Raw genomic sequence first — 24,407 nt, 5'->3', positions numbered from 1 at the left:
AAAAATCGCTGCCTCACAAATAAGACTGGCTATTCTTTGGCGACCTTTTATTTATTCTCAGTGTAATCAGTAGTTCGTATGGCCTACTGACTTTTTTTTTACTTTTTTATACGCACACTGGAAAATGATGTGAGTTTGTATTTGTTTGGCCACAAATGAAGCAACGAAATTGGTTACAAATGTGCGCAGTGGCACTAAGTACACACACAACCACACACACACAACCACACACACAACCACACACATACACACACACTTACTCCACTTTAGCAGTCACTTGGCATACATAATTTGCTTCTCGACCGAGTTTAGATCAATGCTATCGAACAGGCCAACTTCAAAGTAATCGAAAATGCAAATGCAGTGCGAAAGACTAACTTTAAGCAACATTCATGCATACAGGACACAGACTGCATCTGGCTTTTTATGAGACTAGGGATCTTTGACAATGCGTTTGCACACTTTATGGCTGTAATGAAAACTTAGCCACACACACACACACACACACACACACACACAAACACCTTTTGTCTCTTTGTCTGCAGTGGGACCATAAAGTTTCGGACCAGAAACTAATCGGTGGCAGCCATAAAAGTAAAACTGGCGCAGCTTTGAACCACAGCCGGGTAACCTAAGCGGGCACAGAAAAGTTATTGGCCAGTAAAAAGAAGCAGACAACAGCAGCTGAAGCTGCAACTGACGCTGTACAGGTTGAGTGGCGCATGTGGCAACCGCTCATGTTGCAACTCTTTGACTCTAAGGATGTGGCTGCTTCTGCGGCTGCAGCTTTGTGACATCTTAAGTGCATTGGCCGCAGCGCATCCGAAGGGGGTAGTGGGTGTGTCGGTGGCAACCTTTCGCATTTATGGCCACATTTTGCGCGATGCGGACAAAGTCAGTGTTGTGGCTGAGTGTGTGCGTGGAGAAAAGTTTTTTTTCGTTCGCTTTTTACTGAAATTTTTATTAATTTGGCTATATGCTCATGTGGGACAACGAACCAAACGCGACTAAAAGCTCACAATATGGTTTGCAAAACTCCAGTGTGTACAGATTTAGGAAAACTACTCAATGCACATTGCACTTGTGCAACATTTGAAAAAATATTTGTATATTTGACGTGCCAATGTCTCGGAGGAATGTCTAAAGTTATTCCCCATACGCTCAGTAGAACACTCAGAAAATAACCACCTTAAGAAATAAAAATTAAATTTCTTGTTTTTGAAATTGAAATTGGAAAGGGAAATTTAATTTTATTTATTTCTTAATAATAGAAAATATTTCTAAAAAGTAGAAATGAAATCTTCTATTTTTAAAAAATATCCTTTTTGAAATTAAAAATCACAGTAATAAAATTTGCTCTACAGATATGTTAGAGCTAAATTACTTTTATAGTTCCACACATATTAAAAAGAACATTCTGCAAATTTAACATCCTATTTCTAAATTTGTTGAAAAATGTACGCTGATTAAAAAAACTCTGGAAAAGCTGGGAAATACACGTTCTTTGGATTTAGAAATATACTTTCTGAATACTAAAACGATTTACCCATCATAAATATGGAGATTGTCTTAAATTCGGGGCGATTGCTTTTCCGAGAAGCTCGTAAATATTTTTTCTGTAAGCCCGGCAGAGAATTATTTATTTCATTAATCCGAAGCCATTAATCGTAGAGGCAAATCATATTAAATCAAATATCTTAGCATTTTTATTAGTAGCTAATTTAATCAATGCCCCAAAAAGTTGCTTTTACATTACGTTCCATTATATATTTGTAAAAAATCAGAAATATCTATATCACCCAGTGAATAAATCAATCTGTCTCTGTAAATAACCTTCAAATCCGGTCTACAGATAACGTTAAATTAAAATAAAACACAAAGTAGACTTTTTCGAAGCATTATTTTCCCAATTCCCTTTTCCACTTTGTTATTTACTTTTAGAACTTATTTTTAGAAATGTATCTCCAATCAATAATAAATCACTCTTGTTTGTTTTTCGTTCTTTTTATGACTGAGTAGCGAATTTGTTTTGCCATCTTAACAAGTGACAAATAGCAATAAAAATTTGTTACTTTTAAAACTGTATTACTCTATGTATCAAGTATGTAACCACGGAAAAATAGTTTTCTTTTCGAAATATGGTTAAGTGGCTTAAGGGCTTTTACCATCAGTTATGTATTTCCAACTCGTAACAAGCGAAGAAGATTTATCGCCTACATATATACATAAGCTATATATACGATATATACGATAACAAACAAACACACACACACACACACATATGTGTGGGACCAGCTTATAATGTTACCACCAAAAAAAAAAAAAAAAAAAACGAAGAAAAGTTTGCGCAATAATATATGAAAAATGCTTTTATAAAGAATTCGCAGAATTGAATCGTTGTTGTCTTTTTTCATTCACTTTCCACATGAAACTTGATGTTGGCAAAGAGCAAAGCAAAAGCGAACAAAAAACAAAATACAATGCGTTTTTTAAGCAGCGTATCAAGAGCTTCAGCCAAGCTAATTTTGTGTGGATTTAACAACAAAAAAAGCAGAAAAGCACGTTACGTCTCCGGTAAATCTGTATGATTTTATCACAAAATTAAAGTTTTAAATGCAAATTGCTTTTTTCCATTCAGATATTTTTGAATATTTTCACGCATTTACCGCACGCAATTCAATTTGAGTGCCCGGCCGGTCGAGGGCATATTAATTACTTGACGCTAATAGCCACAAACATAACCACAGACGGCAAACACAATACGAAAATCCCAAATAGCCAATTCTGTTTCGTTGTGCAACCCAAATTGGGGAAGGTGTACAAAATGGCCAGTCATTATCCTGGCGGGGTCGCAGTTGCTGTCACAAAAGGACTGAAAAGAAACCCAACGGATAAGAATGAGGCGTCCTTCCGTGCCATGAATGGAACTTATTATCTGCGCCAGTTGTACACAAACACGTACGGACGGAGCCGTCTCCGCCCAACCGCCCGTGACTCGGCGCAATAAAATCTTATTAAGGCGCTTTACAATAAGCGCTCAAAGGGGAATCTCAATGTTTGCCACAGCCTCGGGTTCGTGATCGAGACCACCAAAAAAAAACAGCACTGCAAGATGCTCAAAAAAAAAAAAATAAAAATATGTACATAAAAAAAAAAGAAAACAACAAACCATATTGCGATTTTACAAATGTGTCGGCAAATATTCGGTTCAGAGCAGAAATGTTTATGGCTCGCTGGGTGACAGTAATAAAATATAAAAGCGAATATATGTACCATATATATGTGTATATGTATATTTATATGTATGTATGTATGTATGTATATATATAGTATATTGCGCATACGCCGCATTGAGCAGAGCTTTAAGTAGTCTCACTGCTGGTGGTGGTGGGCCCTCTTGTTATTAATAATATACCGCTGCTTCCGGTCGTCGGTGACCTCGACAAGCAAGTGCGATAAACCGTTTAGCAATATCCGGCAAAACACAAGAGTAAGGCAACTAAGCAACGTCTACGCAATACAAATAATTGTGCTGGTAGTTTCATTTTCTTCGTATTGCCTTTCCCCATTAATTTTCCACCATCACCTTTTTAGTAGTCTGCATATTTGCCGTGCTCACTATCCAAAAGGGCCTGGAATTGAGTAAAAAATAATTAATAACGAATAGTATTGGTATCAGAGAAATAAATAATAATTATTTCATAAATGTTTAGTAGTTTTGAATTTGGTTAAAGTTCCAAATATATTATGTATATAGAAATGTTGTTTGGTTTAGTGTTAAGGTTGAGATGCATAATTCTGTTACTTACTAAAGGAGGATTTCCTACTTTAAGTGGTAAATTATTAATTAATTTCTAAATACTTGAGTACCCAGTAGACAACAAACATATCGAAAGCATTTGTATTATTAAATATTTGCCCCAAGCTAAACATTTAAGTCACTTTTAAGCTCTTCATTATTGAAAATTAATGAACTCTCATAAATCTCATATAACTGTAAAGCAAACATAAATTTGTGACACACACATTTTCATATATGTGTGTAATATTATTCAGCTACTTAGATACAAAAGTTTTAGTATTCAATTGATCAAATATTCAATCGTAAATGTTTTTTATATTTTAAGATCTGATTTTTTTCGAATCATATAAAAACAAACAATAAACAATAATATTAATAATATATTCAATTTATTCAATGTTACCTTGATAGGCTGCAGAAGATTAGATGTCATTTCTCAGGAATAATATATGTTTGCTAAGCAATAAGCATTCAATTCGATGTATGCATATAAACATACTTATTCATTGCTTCGTTTTATATGTGTCCCAAATCAAAGTCAACAAAAGCAGTTCGTGGAATTCGAAGAGTTTATTCAAATTCCTTTGACTTGCATTATTAAAATTGATTTAAATTCGAGAGAGCGAGAAGGAGAGCGACTCTAGAGATTATGCGCCGTTGTAAGCCAATAAGCCTGACACTAAATTCAGCAACATTTGTGCTAAGGACATAATCCTTTTACCAAATTGCAGACCGACAAATATGGTACATGTGGCTTATGTGTCTGCAGAAACTGGTGTCTAGCGCTCCTCCAGGAGAGCAACACATGACATCCATTCACTGTCTTCTGCTTGTGTTCCCAGGCTCATTTAAGTTTGTCCTCGATTTACGCATCTATGGAATTTAATAAAAATATATTGTTTGAATATTTTGCAAACGCATAAGTGTTTTTTTTTTTTTATTTATTTTTATCTGTATACATACGCATTTTATATTCATACTTATTTATGTATGGGGTCTTTGAACAATGGTAAAACTTTGCCGACAGCTAAACACACACACACGCACACACACACACACAGAGACACACACCCACACACACACACACACACGCATACACACACATATATGCAGACAATACCTTGTGCTTATTTTCGCACATCTGTGCAAAAAGTTTTGCCAATAAATGAAAATAGGAAGCACACAAGGAGTAACAACAAGATGTTGAAATAAGTTGTCAAGCTAAAGTCAACCCAACGCCAACCCCCATTTCTATATATATATATATATATATATATATTTATATATATGTGTGCATAGTTGTCGTGGGCTGCCCGTTTCCGCCTTGAAAATGGCGGCTGTCGGCTGTCGAGCGATAAGCGCACAACATTGATAAACATGCCTTTTCTGCAACACAAGTCGCATAGTTTCCCAAACTGAGACTGGGGTGGAGCAGGATGATGCGGTTGCCATGTCAACGCATCTGAACATTCACAAAGCACACAAATACAGCGACAGCATCGCACACAATTGCATCCAAATTCATTTTAGTCGAGGACTACAATGACGATCGCTGTTGGAAGTGAATGTGGATTGTGGAGTGTGGAGTGTGCAGTGTGATGTGGCATGATGTCTCTTGTTGTGGTGCCTGTTCTTGCCACGTTCTCTGCTTTTGTCAGCCTCAAATAGCTTTTCTTGTACCCTATAAGTGGATTTGTTGGTGACAAGCTAAAGAAAGTTGTATTATGCTTCACTTAATGATAATCAACTAGTTGGGAATTGTGGCTATAATCACGAATACACTCGAACAAAAAAGTTTACCTTAAATTTTGAAAATCCCCATACTTTTGGCGCCAAGCGCAGTTCAGCTTACTGTTAAAATATTATACTTATATGTAACAAATATCAAAGTCGACGTTTTCTAAAATTTGGAAAAATATGTTCAACTTCCAGGATTTTTTTTATATATCTAAACAAAGAATTCTCACATTGGCTTTTTATTATGTATATTTTAAATAATAATAAGTTAGTTAGTGATCAGTTGGGAGTTTATTAAAGAATTTGTTGTGAAAATTTAGTTTTTGCATAAGAAAAGCTCTTAATCTATTTTTCAGGAATATTTTCTATTATAAAGATATATATTTTTAAAAATGGAATACACTTCTTAAAAATACATTTCTTAATAATGGAAAGTATGTATGAAAAATATAAAAATAGCTTTTATGTTTATTTTTGGGGGATTTTTTAAATTTTAAACATTTTGATTACTCTTGCTATTACATATTTAAGTCTTACAACAACAGTAATCTAAACAGCGTTTACTGAGAATATATTTTTGCCTTCGTTGTTCAAATTAACCCTTGAACAAAAACCCCTAAGCTGTCTGGACGGACGCAGTGAATCTCTCCCTAAAGACGAATCCCCAAGTGATTCGATATATTTCAGAGTATATAAAAAAGTAATAAAAACAAGTGAGAACGTTGCAGTAGAGCGTAACCGACTGCGAAATACGCTGATACCATAAGTAATACCAACTGAAAACAGGTGCCAAGAAATACCGATCATTGCAGGAGATTTTTGAGAATCATGCCTTTAAAATTGCGGTAGATTTTTGTGGGCGGCAGTGGGCGTAGCGGAAAAAAAGTTGGAAGAGTTTCCAAGTAACCTTCCTTCCAAGTTTGGTAACCATAGCTCTTAAATTACTGGAGATACAGCTATTCCACTGGCATTCAAATTGTGGGAGATATATGTCTTAATCGATTTGCGATTATCGATAACTTCGATATCAGCATACAGAAACAGTTGACCTGTAAACAGAGAAAAATATATACAATAACCAAGAAAATAAATATTCTTAATAATAAAATAAATCTTTTTTTAAGCACTCTTCATGTCAACGCATTGAAATGTTAACTCATACAGGGTATCTTTTAGTTCTGCTCGTTATGCCAACAGTGTTGCAATCGAATTGATTTGCATTTTATTCAGGTTTATTTAGAATGTAGTTGTTCGGGGTTAGGAGGTGAATTTAATGTTCGCTTTTACTGCAACACTTGCTGTTTGGCTACATTTGACTAACAACAAAGCTGTAAATTTCATTCTGAAAATGTTGTTTTAGTGAGTTGCGTTGAGGTCCTTTTCATGGGCCAGCAACTGTGACGAATGGTTTGCCATATTTATCAATTTAACAAAGTGTGTACTATATATATATATATATATATATATATATATATATATGAACGCATTTCATCATGTGAATGTAGGCGTTGCCTGGCGAGATGAATGAACCCGCTATCTGTGTAGCAGTCAATCGATTGATAATACACACATATCCACACGTACGAGTATCACACGTATTTTGTATGGAGTTCATATTGTGTCGTTTTCAGTCCAATGTTTCCGTCTCACACATCTCACACAGCTTCCAGCATCTGCATGACTGATAAAAATAAAATTCAGAAATAACGTATCTATACACATAAATGTGTGTGGCGTTGTGAGTTTTATGTTTTCACGTTTTCAGGATGATGCCAGGCCATGCTGATAAAGTTTTATTAGCCGCTGTGCGTCAAGAGGATGACAATGGGCAAAAACAAAGTTTGACATTCAGTTGATAACATTTTATAAGCATCAAATTGTGGCTCTCGCTTGATATGACCTGACAGCACAATGAATGTCAAACTGACAATAACACCCCCCACAAATACTTATGTCTTTGTAAGAGTTCAGTTCATGTACTCTTGTCAGCTACCTTTGGATTATGGGCACAGACCAAACACAAACCATCAGCAATCCGCATATATATAAAAGCAGGCACTATGCTTAATTAGAGCAACTCACAATGACCAGTCATCATTATACTCGGGTAAGTGAGTACAAGCCAGGTACTTATAGTATTTGCCCAGAATCTATACACATATATATATATATGTGTGCGTGCACTTGTTTGTGCAGGCAAACCAACTAATTACTGGCTCGGATTCGTATCTCTGTAAACAAATCAAATTAGTTTCTTGAATTTGATTGAAACTTGAATTGCTCAAATCAATCGAAAAACCAAAGCACAACCATTGAGCGTGCTCAAATTGCAGATATCCCTTAAATGTAAATGTAAGTTTAACGGGATAAATAAATAAATTGCCATAAATTCACTGAAACACAATTTATTTAATTGGATGTATTTTGTATGCATGCCAAACTGGCAGAAAGATACCTTAAAATATATATGCACATTCCATTTAGCCATATCATATGTATGAACAAGCCGATCTCAGAGTCTAGTCGAAGTATAATAAAATTTAGAATAAGTTCGTATTTACCTAAGGCAGATTAAAGCTATCAATAAATGACATATTTACATAAATATGGTCTTGATATTTAATATAATCTGACATATTGTTGATCAACTGTATAAATTTAATGAAGATCGAATTAGAAAAGCAGACATATTTCTATATTGAGCAATTTACTATCAATTTACTATCAATTTACTATGTATTTCCAAGCTGAGTCCAGGGTATCTCATAGTTGAGCTGTCTCCACTACAGAATACAAACTTTTTTCGCTTTATTTTTTTGCGCTGTTGAATTCTGCTTGACTGCAAAAAAATATTGCATTAAAAATGCTTGAATGACTTGATATTCGTATTGATAACAGCCAATTGGCCAAAATAAAAAGCAGAAATTGGTTTAAAGTTGTATTTCAATGTGTTCATTTTATTAACTATATTAATAGTCTTTTGGACACTTATTTAAAGAAGTGACAACTGAAAGTCTGTCGACAACTTCATTTGTATATAAAATAGTTGTTGTCGCATAATCTCTTGGCAAATAGACACACACACACACACACACACACACACACCACTATCACTTGTGGCTGCCATGTTAATTGACAAAGGAACGGTAACAATGACAACAACGCCATAAAGTCGAGACGCCAAATGATAGACCGACATATTTGCTAAACTCAGACGACAAACAATGTGCACAGGAAATATAAAATTAATTCTGTCAAAAGCAGAGACACACGGCAAATATTCGCATTGTACTTTTTTGCATTTGTATTTTCAAAGCATTGGTTGTTAAAGACAACGGAAAAGTAGAATTGTTTTTGAAACTAATTCAGAGAATAAGTGCAGCTGGTTTTCTGGTTTTCTGGTTTTGTGGCAACACAAACATTGTTTGCCGTCTTTCCTTGCAGCAACTTTAACTGAATCCAAGTATTTAATTGGTTTTAATTGCAGAAAGAGATTGTTTTGCAACAATTTGGTGCAGTTCTTATGCAACCTGAGTGGCTATGCAGTTATTTAAATATGATTTCAAGGAGATGCGTCAGATTGTTTTTCATAGCTAGCTGGTTAAATTGGGGGAAGCACAAAAGGAACATCGTCATCGTCATCGTCATCATCATCGACTTCGAGTTAGATGAGCAGAAAGAGTCTCAATTTATTTAACATTGGCATTTCAAGTTGCTGTTGATGAGCTTTGTGCTGGGGCTCTGGTCTCTGGGCGGATTGTACCAAAATGCCGGAGTCGAAGTCATAGTTCCGGCCAGCAAAAATGTCCGTTTTCAAAACGTAAACAAACACTTGTGTACGGCGCGTTATTGCGCCCGAGGAGCCAACTCGTAAAAGCTTCAGCTCCGACGCATGCGCTCCTGCGATGAGGAGACTTGCTCAATTTGCTTGCGGTGTGGAGGGGGGGAAGGGAGGAATGCCTGCTGCATTCGGCTGCAGCCGGAGCTTTGACGGAGTGACGTCAGCGTCAGGCGTCGTTAAATACCAAGGACTAATATCGCTCCTGCTGCTGGCTGCTGCCTGCTGGCTGCTGGCTGCTCAGTACCGTTCGAGACATACGCCAAGTGAGACGTGCCACTGGGGAATATAATCTCATACATAATACACATGTATGAAAAAATATACATATATATTGTATATATATACGCGACTAACTTGCACTCGTGTGTGTGGGCCTGCGTGGGCGACGTGTTCGTGTAAATGTGAGTGTTCGTGTGTGTGTGTGTGTGTGTGTCTGAGTGTGTGTGTGCGTAAGTGGATGCTTTCGAGCGTCAATAAAACAGCAAGAGCAAGTTTTGGCAGCCACAGCAATTGCTGTCATTCCATATAAAATAAAATAACACCGAGCACAATTAACAATTACCAATTGCAATCGTAGCCAATTTAAAGGTAAATTCTCAAAGTGTACGTTGTGTTATGTTATGTATATATATAATGTAAATATATTAAATACATATGCATATTTGTTGACACTTTTCACAGCGGCTTTTGTCCTCATGCGTTATTTACGTGCTCGCTGCTAGGCCAACTGCCGCAGACAATGAAAACAGCGACACAAAGCCACACAAAGCATATAAACAAAATATAAAAAAAAACACACACAGAAAAACATGGCCAACGACCGCAGGACAAAAACACAACCGAAACGATAACATGGCCAAAATTCGCCGAAATTCGGTCAATATTTGTGCCTGTATATGTGTGTGTTTGTGTGTGTGTGTGTGTGTGTGTGTGTGGCGCGTGCGAGTTTGTCTTTGTATTGGTGTCGAGAGTCTACTGCGGCACTATCGACTATAAAAGGGAAATTTTCAAACAGTGTTTTTTTGGCCCAATGACAATGTGAGGAAGTGGACCCAAATCTGTGTCAGCATAAATTGCGACGCATGCTTGCCTGATTCAGTCTAAAGCTTGGCTAAGCCAAAAAAGAGCAAAAAGGAAGTTAAGAATATGAATGGCAAGCACAGGTGGCTTACAGTAGAAAAACTGGTCTAAGACAACACTTTACATCATTTTTACATATTTCTAGAGACCGTCTGAGCTAATGCTCTAATCATACAGCAATATTTACATTTTTTATAATTCGCCAATTTGGTAAACACAGCTTTTAAAAAAAAATCGCGTTTTTCCATTATTAACTTTATTTACGACCTACCTTAACTTAATAATATACTAATCAGTTTCGTATTTCAGAATTAGTCTTAGGTCTGAGAGGCTAGATAAAAAATCTTTTGCCATGCCTTATTTAAGCTTATTATTCCCATTTCTCTTTGATGCAGTAAAAGGTCCGACCAACTCGCAAAATATCCGTGTTAAATTTGATCCCTGTTTTGTACTCTTTTCGTACTACACTCAGAAAAAAACACTATACACTTTAGAAATATCACACTAAATTTGAGAAAATTGTTTGAATTTTAGAAACAGCTTCCAAATATAATAACAATAATTTACTAATTTTACAGAAACATTTTCTATTATTAAAAAAAATTTCGAATAAGATTAAAAGTATAGTTCCAAATGCAAACCTTAATTTTTATAAACAATTCTATAATTTAGAAAAATGTAATTAAATAACTTTTAAATCATTTATTATAATACTATTAACATAATATAATTAATAATAATAATACAATATACCAAGAAAAAAACTACTGCAAGTGTTCTATTTATATAGGTTTCGAAATCTAAAATTTTGAAAAATATACCCTTGAATTAAGAAAAGAAAAATTCTGATTTTCAGAAATATTCTTTTTGAAATAATTAAGTCTATCTAGTAATCTAATTATTTACAACTTATTTCAAAATGTCAATGTGAGTGTAATACTAAACATTAGATTTGTGTGAAAATGAGTCAATTACTTTAAGTGATATAAGCAAAAAGATACTTAGCGCAATAAGGTGTCATAATTCGCTAAAATTATCGCTCATAAATGTTAAACATTAGTTACAAACACAAATTAATTCGTACTTTATGGTGAGACCTTAAAAAATAAGTACTTATTATTCTAGGGCATTATCTACAAGAAAACACATTATTGTCCAAGGTCATTTGAAGCGAGAAGAGCGTGTGTTAAAAGTTGACTCCTGACAACCCAACAAACATTTGCTCCTTTTATTATGTTCTTATGTTCGCCTGTGATGCTAATCAGCTGACATGGTGTTTTCTCACCTGGCAGACCTGACAGTTGTCAGCCCGCCAAACAAGGTGTGTCAACTGAGAATGAACAGACGAACAGACGAACAGACGAAATATCGAATTTTTGTATACCCATTAAATTGATATGTGTATGGTGCATATATGTATGTGTGCAAACCCAATAGTTGTAAAGGTGCTTGAGAATCAACCTACATTCGCCCTTCTTCTTGCACGAGCGTGGAATTTTCCACAAGGCACAAATATAATGTGCACTTTTTTTTTACAATTATTGTTACACATACGCCATGTGGTGCAACAGCAGCAGCAACAGCGCGTTCTCCATAATAAATCGCTTGACAATAATTCACCCGACCAGCAAAGGCAGCGCCAAATGCCATCAGGAAAGGGGCGAGGGGGCAATCGTGGGTGGGGGGGGGGGATGGTGAGGGTAGAGTAATCCAGAGCTGGGAGGAACTGGCAAAGGCAAAGGCAAAGGCTATTAAGGCAGGGAGGACTTAAAGCATTTTCCAAGTGGCAAGCTGTGCACGCTGCGCCTTTTTTTATGTATGGATTGTCGCCAGCCACGCCCACCAGCAGATAGCCAAGTTAACCAATACACACCCATGCACGCACGCACATACAGACATCCGTTTAAGGTTCCGCTTCCAGTTCCTGCCGCAATAAACAAAACTTAGACTCTCGAGCGTTGAAGCTACGCACCTTCCTGTTGTCTGCTTATGTGTGTGAGCGAGTGTGTGTAAATGTGTGTGCGTGTGTGTGTGTGTGTGGGCGAGTGTATGACTCAACATGCTCTTAATGCTCAACAAAAACATAAGCTCAAGGACATAAGTACCGTCTCCCTAGCTGCTGCTGCTGCTGCTGCTGCCGCTGTTGATGCTGCTCAAAGTGTGCCTCAATGTCATTATGTGTAAATTTTTAATGTAGCCAAGCAGCGACAGACAACAACAATAACAACAACAACAGAAACAACAACAACAACAACAACAAAAACAACAACATGAACTGGCCCCAAAAGTAGGTTATCAAATTGTGTAAGTACAGGGTTAGCTCTCCCCTCTCTTTCTTTCTGCAAGGACGCTGCTGGCTCCAAAGTTGCTGCGCTAAATCCTCGCACATCTGCCACAAGAAACAAACAAACTTTTACTTATCGCAAAGAAAGAAACGTCGCCTTCCACACAAACAATTTTTAATGGCAAAATCATTTACTGACCCAAGATTACACGGTATTATGAGGATGGGGACTGTTGGCGTGTTGGGGCACTCAGGGGTTAAATATTTTTGCATGTTTTTCCAGCCGACTCGGTGGCAATTGGGTCAAGCATTTCAGGCATTTTCATTTCGCGCCCCGCAAACAAAATATTCGCCCTTTATGAAGCCGGTTTTTTATTTTGTTGAGGCGTGTGCAACGCCTACACGCCAGAAAACCACATTACGAAAACACGAACACGAACGAGAACAAGAATAGGAACAGGAACCGGAAACCGCTTTGCAAACTTCTACCAATAAACGAGCTGAAGAAGCCGCATCAATTTAGTTTAATGAAAAAATAAAAATAAATAAAAATACAAAACTTTCAACTTGTACTCGCATTTCTTGTGGATGCTGCTGGTGCTGTTGATGTTGATATTGCGCCAACCGCTGCTTGTTGCCACTAATTAATTGCAAACTAAAAAAGTTGGGTGGCACAAACTTTACCTGCTGCTCTACTCGGTTAAGTTAAAATCTGCTAAGCGCAGCTGGCGGCTGCTAGTTGATGGCTTGTAAAGTGATACGAGAAATCGCGAATACAAAGAAAGAAAAAGGCAAACAAGCTTAAATTAAGAAAACGTTCTCAATTCGTATACAATACGTATCAAAATTTAGCAAAGCATCTTAAAACTTAAGACTAATAATATAATCTTTGATTGCTCCATAATCGAATTAAATTTTTTTATTGTGATATCCACTCTGCTCTTTAAGGACACATTTTATATCTACATTTAACCCTTGAAATATCATGGGATCAGTCAGTTGTTTTTTTATTTTAATTTATAGCTTCTTTAGTGTTTCATATTGTAATTCTCAAATTAAAATATTTTAAAATATTTGTAAATATTAAAATATTTACAAATTTGGTTTAGTAAATGAATTTTTTCAATAAATTGATTAAGCTGTTTAACTTTAGTGTATCCTAAGCTTTAGTATTTTTATAACTAGTTATTATTATTATGATTTTTATTACTATTGTTATTTTGATTTCTGGTCTTTTTACTTTATATAAAATAAGTAAATATTGTTGAAAAGTTTTAATAGCTAAAAATTTGTAAGCCATGCGACAAAAACTTTAGCTCTAAGCTAAAGATTGTTTTGATTCAAAGGTGGTATTTTATTTACATTTATAAATATATAGATATTAGGATGCTGACTATAACTCATATTTAATATCAATTTCGTGAATTCAATGAATTTTCAAAAACGCTATAAGTTTTTAACGCTTATTTCTAAACAATTAGGCACAATCACAAAACAATGAAAAGGCGGCAAACTTGGCAAATTTGCATAAGTTCGTTAAATTCTTTGTACAACTGTGAACTGTCTGTGTAAAGTGATTTTTCACTTAATTTACGAGTTTTGAGTTGAGCATTTTGTAAATTGTAAAGTTTTGGCAGTTCGAAAAGTTAAAGTTCATTTTGCTCAGGCGCGCTTCATTAAAGCAAACACATTTCATTATGCTTTTGTCCAAAAACAAATATGCTAAACACGATTTATTAGTCAAGGCGCCAATGGTCTAATGTTCCTGGCCAACTTAACGATACGATGGGCAATATGCCAAGCCGTGCAGTAGAATTTGCATTTCAATGCTGTTGTTATGTTATTATTCCCTCAGGCCTACATCATTTCAATATGTTAACGATAATGTTGTTTTGGTTGGCTTTGGCTTTGGCTTTGCCGTGTTCGAGACAACTAATCTGAATACATAAACTTTACGCTTTGAGCTCTCTGATTGTTTAAGCTTGATAAGGATAATCGAGTTGTAGCATGAAATTAGTATTAAAACTGAGAGCGAGTCTTCGAATGAATATTTCCATGAATATTAGTGAGTCATCACATAGTGCTCCAAATATAATCATGAGTCACTTGGACAAGCGAGTGGTGAATCGGTGAACGAATATTCATGGCAAATCAAATGTCATTCCAATGAATACGATTATAATTTGTATTGACGATTCACATTTGCAACCAACACCGTATGTCAACCACATTTTCATGCAGCTTTGTAATCGAACGTTTACTTAACTTATTAATTCCCAATTAAATTCTGTTGGGCGACGGTGTCAGTTGCATAGGGGGGTATCTTCATGATTTTCATCTGGTGCAACCGATTTTGTAATCCGGCTCGGCTCATTTGACGATCAAAATTGAAAAATTTGTTTTATATGTCATTTGAGTGAAAAGTTCACCGCGTTTCGTGGGGTGAACAATAGACAACTAGACACCCAAAAGCTGGCAGATGTGGTCACAATGCGTTGCATGTTCAAACTGTTTACATATATATAGGCACATGTGTGTGTGTGTGTGTACAGATGCTCTATTGTATGAGCTGTGAAAGCTGACACTTGCGCACACTGAAAAAGCGAGAATTTCGCATAATTTTCATAAGTATGTCATCTTTACACAGGGCTACCAACTCAGAAGGAAATTTCCTTGAAATTCAGAAAATCTTCTGGTGGCAAGCTCAGCTCATTTTGTTAGGCAGAATGCATATTTCTAAACGACCCTGGGTAAATAATTTCCTAATTCCAGGGTTGAATTTTCTAAAATGAAAAGAATGTCGAATTTTCAGTGCTATTTTAATTTAAAAAAAAATTATTATTAATTTTAAATTGTTTCTAAAAACCATTTGTATTTCTTCTCATCATGTATTTCTTAGTTTGTTTACTCAGCGATATTTAGCATCATGACTGGAGGTCATAAATCAATAAACAAACATATAACTATTTATTTGTGGTTATTAAATCGTTTGGCTGTTTCGACATGAGTTCAAACTGTTTGCTACTCGTGTCTGAAGCTTAAGAGTCTAGTGTTTAATTGAATTATATTCAAATGTGTGTATTTTCAAAAACAGGTCAAGTATTTAACTCGAACTTGGCAGCGGGTTAGAAAAACTCTCAAAGAAGTTTATAACACAGACAATTTGCCGGCTTCCTGAGTCTCTGAGCTCAAAGTAAGCTATGTGCTCAGATTTGTTGGGCATGCACATATGCAATTTCACTTGAGTGCACATGATTTGCGAGCACTGTTGGAGCTCTCTTTGACGTGGCCACCCCTTAAGTTTGCTGGTTGGCGATGTGCTGCATGTTTGCATGTGTCTACTTGTTCCTCTCCAGGGAGCTGCAAGTCCATCCAACCCCCCGCATAATCGACTCTTGATTCACCCATTGAGCAGCGAGTGCAAAGCAAAGCTAACCTAGACACATAGCTAATTATGGCTTAGCTGAGCCTTTGACACAAATTGCATATAACTTTCACCACAAGACGCATACTCGTATATTTAAACCAAATTGCCCTGACCCGCATTTAGTAGTTGATTCTTTTTACACAACATTCTCATAAGTGGAGCTCACCAAGACAATTTCATCTGGCATTATGTATGCATGTTCATTGGGCGTATGTCAAAAGTTGACAGGCGATTTAACCCATACCAATTTAAAGAGCACATTGAAACTATAGTTGATGTTGAAACTTTTGATTCAAGCCAAAGTGCTTTTAACTTTGGCGTGAAGGTAACTTTTAAAAACTTGACACGGCATGAATACAAATGCCTCCATTTGTTCTTGTCATTCTCGAGTTTTTATTGAGGTGACAAGAGCACACGTTGCTTGTGTGTTGCTTGTGTGTTGCTTGTGTGTTGCTTATTTGCCTATTTCTAACTAAAATATACCCTTACGCTTCCGTTTCTCATCATGCTGGCGTGCTATGTAGCTGAGATATCTCACATATCTTAACATCTCGAAGCGCTTCTGCACCTGCTCATTGTGCGCCCTCAGATTCGCCAGTCGCTGCTTCATGTTGTTGTTGTACCTCTGCTGATGGGCCTGCATATCCTGGTAGATGTGGGCCTGCATCATCAACATTTTGAGATACTCTCTCTCGTGGCAATCGTTGCTTAGTGTCGCCACTTGGTCTACTCCTTTGCACAGTCGATCCACGCGTTGTTTCATAATCTGTTTCTTGCGCTCATCTGCTCTTCGATGTCGGTTCTCGAGGATTCTGGCGTTGAATTGTGGACGGTAGGCTCGCACGCACAATGGCAACTGGTCCTGGCGCGCATCTTGGAGGTGCACATAGAAGGATTCATTGGGTGGCGTTTTAACTGGCATTGGTTGCGTGCACATGCACGGGTAGTGAACACAGTAATTCCTAATTACTTGACGGTCATTAAAAATATCCATAAAATGCATTTCGATATTTAATTTTGATAACGATTTCCAAAACTAATAAAATACTCGACGTGAGGCAAAACGGATTCTATGGTTATGTGATGAAATGATTAAAGCAAAAACTTGAATAAATCAACAAACACAACTAAACTCAATACATAAATGAAATTTGAACACGTAGATACATTGTTTGATTTACAGAGCGATAAATTTGTTTGTATTTTAAGCTTCTTACTGTCTACGTATGCAATACTTATTTAACAATGATAACAAGAGTAGTACAATGAAAGGTTCAAGTGATGCTCAAAAACACTTCGTGTATATGCCACTAGCTGCATATAAAACAACACATTTACAAATCAACAGTGAATTCACATAAAAACACATACACTAACAAAAAATAAAATTCTACGAAAACTTTAAAATTCATTGTACTTTTGACGCCAAGTGCAGCTCAGCTTATTTTTACGAACAAATAATTCTAAACACCAGAGTCTTTCTATTTATGATTCTAAAATGTTAAAAAAAAAAACTATTCACAGAACTTACACAGTTCTTGCATTGCCTTATTTTGTTTATATATATTATTATTAAACATTAGAATTGTACGAGCTCACATGTATAGCGAAACTTTAATATAACACTTGAGTGAGTAATTTTATTATATATATTTTTAAATTGTAGAAGCTACTTTTTCGATAAATGTGCAACTTCATTGCTAATTCTTAAAAATGTATTTTTTAATAATAGAAGAAATATGTAAGGAAAATAAAAAATAATTTCGAATTAAATGCATTTTATTCTTCGTTTCTTAAAAATAATTTTTACAAACCAGATCAACTTTTAAGTTTTAAAGCGATTTTCGAAATTTCACTTAAATTGTATTTTTGAGTGTATGTATATGATACTAATATATAAATACATGCTGTACAAATGTAACCATGTAACTGGAGTAGTATAGTAGTATATATATATATATATATATACCATTAGCACAGACTATGTACATACGAAATTGCAACTATATATGTAACCTCTGCAGGGATTTAACACAAAAGTTGTGTGTTATGATTATGATAAAAGCTCCTTTTTTATTTTTTTTTTTTTTGCCAAATACCACAAAAGCGAAACCAAACTCATCTCTTACATTGCGCTCCACTTTTTGCCACACATACACATTTGGAGTGGGCGCTGGAACGCACCAGAAAACATATTAGTATTAGTCGCATGCGAGAACGAGGGATTCGGCAGCTTAACATCACCTGCAGCTGCGCTGCGTGTGTATCCTGTGGTCATGCAATCCCCATATGCCACTCATAAGTTTGTGGCATGGAGTCAAGGCTTTGCATAAGACGATTGCCTTTGGCCCAGCATCCACTGGGGCGCCTTTTAAGCCCGGTATTTGTACAATTGTGCAACCAATGTTACCGCATTAAAATTAAAAAAATAAAATATATGAAAAACAAATAGGTTTTAACAACAACTACAACACCTTTCATGGTATGTTTTTTTCTGTCTACCCTTGCCCAAATCGGATTAAAATCTGAATGAAAGAGCTGTTGTTAGTCCCTGAGTAAATATTAGAGCACAATCCACTTACATAAATGAGAGTCAGTAACATTAAATCATATTTGATGTGAGCAGAGGCGAAGTATTTAAGCAAACATATTTTTAAATAAAAAATACCTGCTATTTAAATTTGTGTTTCCCTGTTTGCTCAGGTATCATTGCAAATACTATGACCTTATAATTCTCAAACTGTTTTCCTTAACTGCCAGTAAAGTTGTTATTGATAAATATATCCTTTTGATCAATATCATGTCTGTTTAATAGAGTGTTAGATCTTTGAATATATTGTCAGTGGAGTCCAAATAGATCTTAAATTTGTTAACCAACGAAATATCATATACGGCTTTTAAAACATAAAGTTGAAGTTAATAATCGGAAATATATGCTGTTAAATATAGCAATAATTCAACACTTTTAAGAAACACCATTTTCATTATAAGCATTTGAGTTTTACGATTCCCGTTAACAGTGCAGGTGGGTAAACAGTTTCCTGTCACGAACCGTGTGTAGTGTTACCTCAAAATGTAAGTTATGGTCAATATCCCACATTTCTAAACATAGAAACCCACACAAACCAAAAAACATCCCTTCTACAAGAGCCGTGTTTCCAGCTTTTACGGCCAGCCGTAAAATACGTGTCATATTGTTGAAATATTGCAGTAATAACTAGTCAATATAGACCAAAAGAAATTGCAATAAACAAAACTAATGAACATGGGAATACCAAATACTGCAGAGGCTAAATGACATTCGATGGAGTTCCAAGTAAATCCGTTTGTTCACAATAAAATAAATCGAAATCATAATATGAAAATATATTTATATGCATTTTGCAGAATTTTCTTCATTTGTATTTTAGGGCGGAAAGCATACCGCATTGGATAAGGCGTCCTTGTCTCCTAATATTTTTCAAATTATCTAATTTTAAAACACACCAAGCGGAGCAACAGGAAAAAATAAATAAATAAATAAATGTTTTGTCTTCTAGTTTTGCTTGGTGTGTGGAAGAAAGATACAAATACAATACTAAGTACAAATATTGGGAAAAATCTTTGGTGATAATATGTATAAAAACATTTGTAATTTAATTTTTTCAATTTTTTTTCTCCATTTTATTTAATAAATACGTAACTTTTAAAACATATTGAATTTTGAATGCTGCTCCGTTAAGGATAATGTCCCTAAAAATGCAAAGAAAGATGAAGAAAAAGTAAGAAATCTGAGGGAATATAAATTTTGAATCCCACAGACAACTGTCGAGCTATCGACATCGACATTGACACTTAGACATGTATTTTTGTCTTTCTATGTCTTTTTGCTTTTTCTCGTTTGTTGGGCAATCGCAATGGGAAAGAATTTAAAAAAGTCTTGTCACATTCAGTGTTCATTGAATGACGCTTCAAGAATGTCTTGGGTGAAGGCGTCTTGTCTTATTTCGAAACGATATAAGTGATATAAATGAAACGCATGGTGTCTTTATCTGCATACACATCTTAGTGGAAGACATCAGTTCAATAAAGCTTATTTATTTATTTACAGATGCATGCGAAATCATCAGCAAACGAATCGTTGAGCAATTAAAGGATTAAGCGAGAGTCGAGGACGTGGCAACGCAGCAACGAACTGGGGCAGGACAACACGGCAGAATCGGTGGCAAGCATCTTTTGCGGCTTATCGGGCGTGTCTCTCTGTGTACGTACATTTTACATCGGGTCTCCATCTCTGTAAGGTAGCCAAAATGTTAGAGCGGGCTGCGTATATTGCAAATTGTGGCAGTTGAAATACAACTCGTTCGGTAGTTTTGCATTCGTATATATTCTATATATACCATATACATAGAATATATATATATATTTATATATATATAACTGGGCAACTGTATAGGCAGCAAAGGGACAGGCACAGGCCCAGGCACTGGGAGAGGCACCGGGACAGGGATTGTGGGAGGTATGCAAATAAACTGTCTTGCTGCCGGACCAACCATGGCCGCATCCGAGCCACCAGAGCCGCCGCCACGCAATCCGGATCGCATAAATGCCTCTCTGCACAAGCTCAGCGAATCCGTAAGTACACCAAGTACAACACCAACAACCAGAACCAGAACCAGAACCACCCATCCCCTAAAGAGTGCCAAACCCTGCATGCCCCCAGCACAACAAACAAACAAAAAAAAATAAAATAAAAATAAAAAAAATATTAAGAAAAAATAAAAAAAATCAAACGAAAACCCCTCATTCACTTGATGTTTAACCTAATTGGACCTCATTCATTTGCTTGTTAGCGCCGCTGGGGGTTAGGGGACACAATGCGGCAGGGGTGGGGCGATGGTCGTGCGGTTATGGACGGGTTTTAACATACAATTTGCATGCCACTCGCCATTCAGCGCTGTTCCACTTTTCACATGCTTATAAATACTTTAGCTTACTTCTCTCTCGCTCTCTCGCCCTCTCACTCTCTCACCCTCTCTCTCTCTCCCACTATCTATCTCTCTCTGTCTGCTCTTCACAAGCATTTTTCGGCATACTTTCCATTTTGCAAGTTACACACACATTTTCATTGACTAATTGACCTGCAGAAGAAGACCATCAGCTCTCCCCTCGCTCTCGTTCACCCTTTGTTTCTTTTTAAGCATTTATATAACTTGACCGAATTGAAGTGCATCCAATTCACTAAACGGTTGCCTAACTTTGCAGAAAATTGTCAAGTCGCTGGACTCGAATGTGGGGGCGCTCAAAGAGAAGACAGTGAACAACAACAAGCCCGTGAAGCCGGTGCTATCGCTCGACGGTGGCCAACAGATAGTTGCCTCATCGTCCAACTCCTTCTCCTGCACGACGGCACCCACAGCAAAGCAGCCAAATTTGCTGGCAAGCAAAAGGGATTTGACACCTTCCGTCTCCGCCTCCGCCTCCGCATCCGCATCCGCCTCTGATAACAGCAGCTCGCCAGCCAGCTCGAATGGGAGCAATCAGACACTCACGCCACCCATGACCATTGACAACCAGCAGCGACTGGTCGCCAAGGGCGACACATTGTTGGGCCCACAAGCCCAAACCCAAAGCCAAACCCAAGCACAGACACAGACACAGGCCCAAACACAGGCGCAGGCACAGGCACAGGCACAGGCACAGGCACAATCACAAGTCGCTCAAGTGATTGGCATGCCGCAGTCGCAATTAGTGAATGGCAGCAACAGCAACAGCAACAACAGCAACAACAGCAACAACAGCGGCAGCGGCAGCGGCAGCGGCGTCATCTCCATATCCACAGCAGCCATGATCCATGCGAATAACTCAAATTTGATTGGTGCAGGTCACTTGACCCAGGTCAACTCGACCAGCAGTCACCTCAGTGCCGGTAAGTGTGCCCAGATGCGTATGCCATTTCTATCTTTCAGTCGGAATTGCAATTGCAATTTGCAGTTGCAGTTGCAGTTATAGTTGAGTGGCGTGTGGAGTGGAGTGGGTGCAATTAGCTCAGCTGCAATACTGAATGGGGCTTAAAGCATACACAAATATAAAGATATATGCATTCATATGCATATATACATACATATATATATACATATGTATATGCAGTTGAGCAGAAGTGAGTGTTGCCAGACTATCTGGCATTTATAAAAAGCATTTTACATTTTACAGTCATATATTTTATTTATGTCCGAATGCTCGACTTAATGCGTAATCGTTATCAAAGTATAATTGTTTACAATATGTCTTTTTGCTTGACAAGTAACTTTTATTGTTATTTGATTATGATTTTGCTGAAAGTAAAGCATAAATTCAACTAGGAAACTGAGTATAACTGTGTGAAATTGGTATTGGTAATGGTTGATGTGCATTCTCAGCTCAGTTAAATTAAATTCAAAATCCTAAGTAAAGATTGCAAATCTTATAATTTTAATTTTCTATTGTCTGCAGCAGACTTGGCTTTGGTATTTTGGGCAAAACAGTTGCAACAGTTGCAACAGTTGCCAGGATTTGAATTAAGATCGCAGTTCGAGTCAGGCGCAGTCGTAAAATAGATGGGCAAATACACGGCAACAACGGCTGATAAAACGCATGAAAAACACACAAATCTCGAACTTACTCGTATTAGGAACAATGGCAACGAAACATTTCAAAACTGGGCCTGTAAATGTGTTTCTGTCAGTTAAAAGCCAGTTGGCCAAAGTGCTATTCAGTCGACCAGACTGAATGGGATTATTTTCGAGTGCTTAAGTGCGTTGTCAGTAGCACTTACACTCAGAAAAACAGGTGCAAACTGAAAATCAATAATAATTATTCATTTTTGAAAAGTTATTTCTAAATCTACGAATGAAGTTCAATAAAAACAAAGTAAAAGTAAATCTTAAATCATAATCTTAAAATATCTTATATATTTCTACTTTTCACAAATAATTATTACATTTGAAACATGATTCCAAAAAGTAAAAATATATCATTATAAAATGGAAAATGTACACAAATATAAACTGTGCTATGCACTTTAGATTTTTTCCAAGTGTGGATGGCTTTAAGAACAGTCCAAATTGGTGGGAACATAGATCCATTAATTGTTGCCCATTCGGTACCATTCGGTTTTAATGGCGCTGCCAAAAGCGAACGGTCCACTCCAGCAGACTTTCTGATTGATTGATGTACAGAAACGCGTTTCAGGCCTTCTATCATCAGCATCAGAACAAAAAGACCGCATCCAAAGAGCAATGGAAATTGCTGGAGCAGGATGCACAACTAGATGCAGTCAGAGATGAGATGCATACTAATGCGATGCTGACATGCAGCCAGATTGGGGAAACTGTTTCATAACTTCTTAAAGACATCTGTCTGCACATAAGCCGTACAAGTCGCAGTTGCTTAAAAGACTGTCTCTAGCATACATTTTAATAATAATAAGATCAAGTTAAAGTTATGATTAATCGAAAATTGACTCATTAATTTATACATCTTTTTTATATCTACCAAAATAAAATCAGTATTAAATACAGTCACAGCTTAACTAATAAATTATACATGGCTGCATCCACATGTAGGAAGTAGGCTATATTCCAATTTGAATTAATTCACATTAATTTCTTTAAATCTGATTTATTGCTAGTCATGCAATATGGTTTAAATAACACAATTAGTATAAAATATGTGCAAAATGGGATGGGCTTCAAAATGGGCGTTCCATAAAATAGATGTTGTGGATAATCGTTATTATAGCGAATATATTTATACACATGCCTGGGTTCGAATTATATTTGAATAATTTGCAGAGATAAATAAACGAAATTGAATCGAAATATTTTTGGTAAATGTTTCCTTCACGTATTTTAGTTAAATGTTCAAATTGTTGTTTATTAATGTGTTGTATTTGATCCATATCCTTTATGAGTGTATGTAAATACCTTTTCCGATGGCATTTGTTTTTTTGTTATTCATGCATTTAGCTGTTCAAATCGAAATAAAGTCCTGCACGTTTCTTTTTCCCGTTTGAGTTGAGTTTGTGCGATTAATCAAGATTCATGATTCAAATTCAAATACACACTCGAAACACTCACACATACAGCGGCTATATTCATATATCGATCTATAAACCATAACATTATCATTAACATATCCATTATTATGATGAGCTTAAATTGTTGCTGTTGCTGTTGTTATTACTGTTTTATTATTTTATTTTGTTAACCACCCTTGT

General features: G+C 36.3%; 1 protein-coding gene across 4 annotated transcripts in view; it reads left to right on the top strand.

Annotated features, from left to right (window-relative positions):
• The window catches only part of LOC6559053 (kazrin), a 54,558-nt gene that overhangs the window by 18,606 nt on the left and 11,545 nt on the right, over positions 1 to 24,407 (top strand). For 2 of the 4 annotated variants that reach the window (XM_043216408.1, XM_032734024.2), the window contains exons 1-2: positions 20,607 to 20,785; positions 21,416 to 22,079. In XM_043216408.1, the coding sequence (XP_043072343.1) occupies positions 20,672 to 20,785; positions 21,416 to 22,079 (778 nt within the window). In that variant the 5' untranslated portion in view covers positions 20,607 to 20,671. Of the gene's footprint in view, positions 1 to 9,619; positions 9,969 to 20,261; positions 20,786 to 21,415; positions 22,080 to 24,407 lie in introns of those variants that run through there. The other 2 variants (XM_032734022.1, XM_001987187.2) reach the window with 2 other exon arrangements.

The sequence above is a fragment of the Drosophila grimshawi genome, unplaced genomic scaffold (genome assembly GCF_018153295.1).
Source record: "Drosophila grimshawi isolate 15287-2541.00 unplaced genomic scaffold, ASM1815329v1 contig_1369, whole genome shotgun sequence".
NCBI classification, from domain to species: Eukaryota; Metazoa; Arthropoda; class Insecta; order Diptera; family Drosophilidae; genus Drosophila; species Drosophila grimshawi.
The sequence above is the reverse complement of the archived record's forward strand: the minus strand, read 5'-3'. Positions and strand labels throughout refer to the sequence as shown.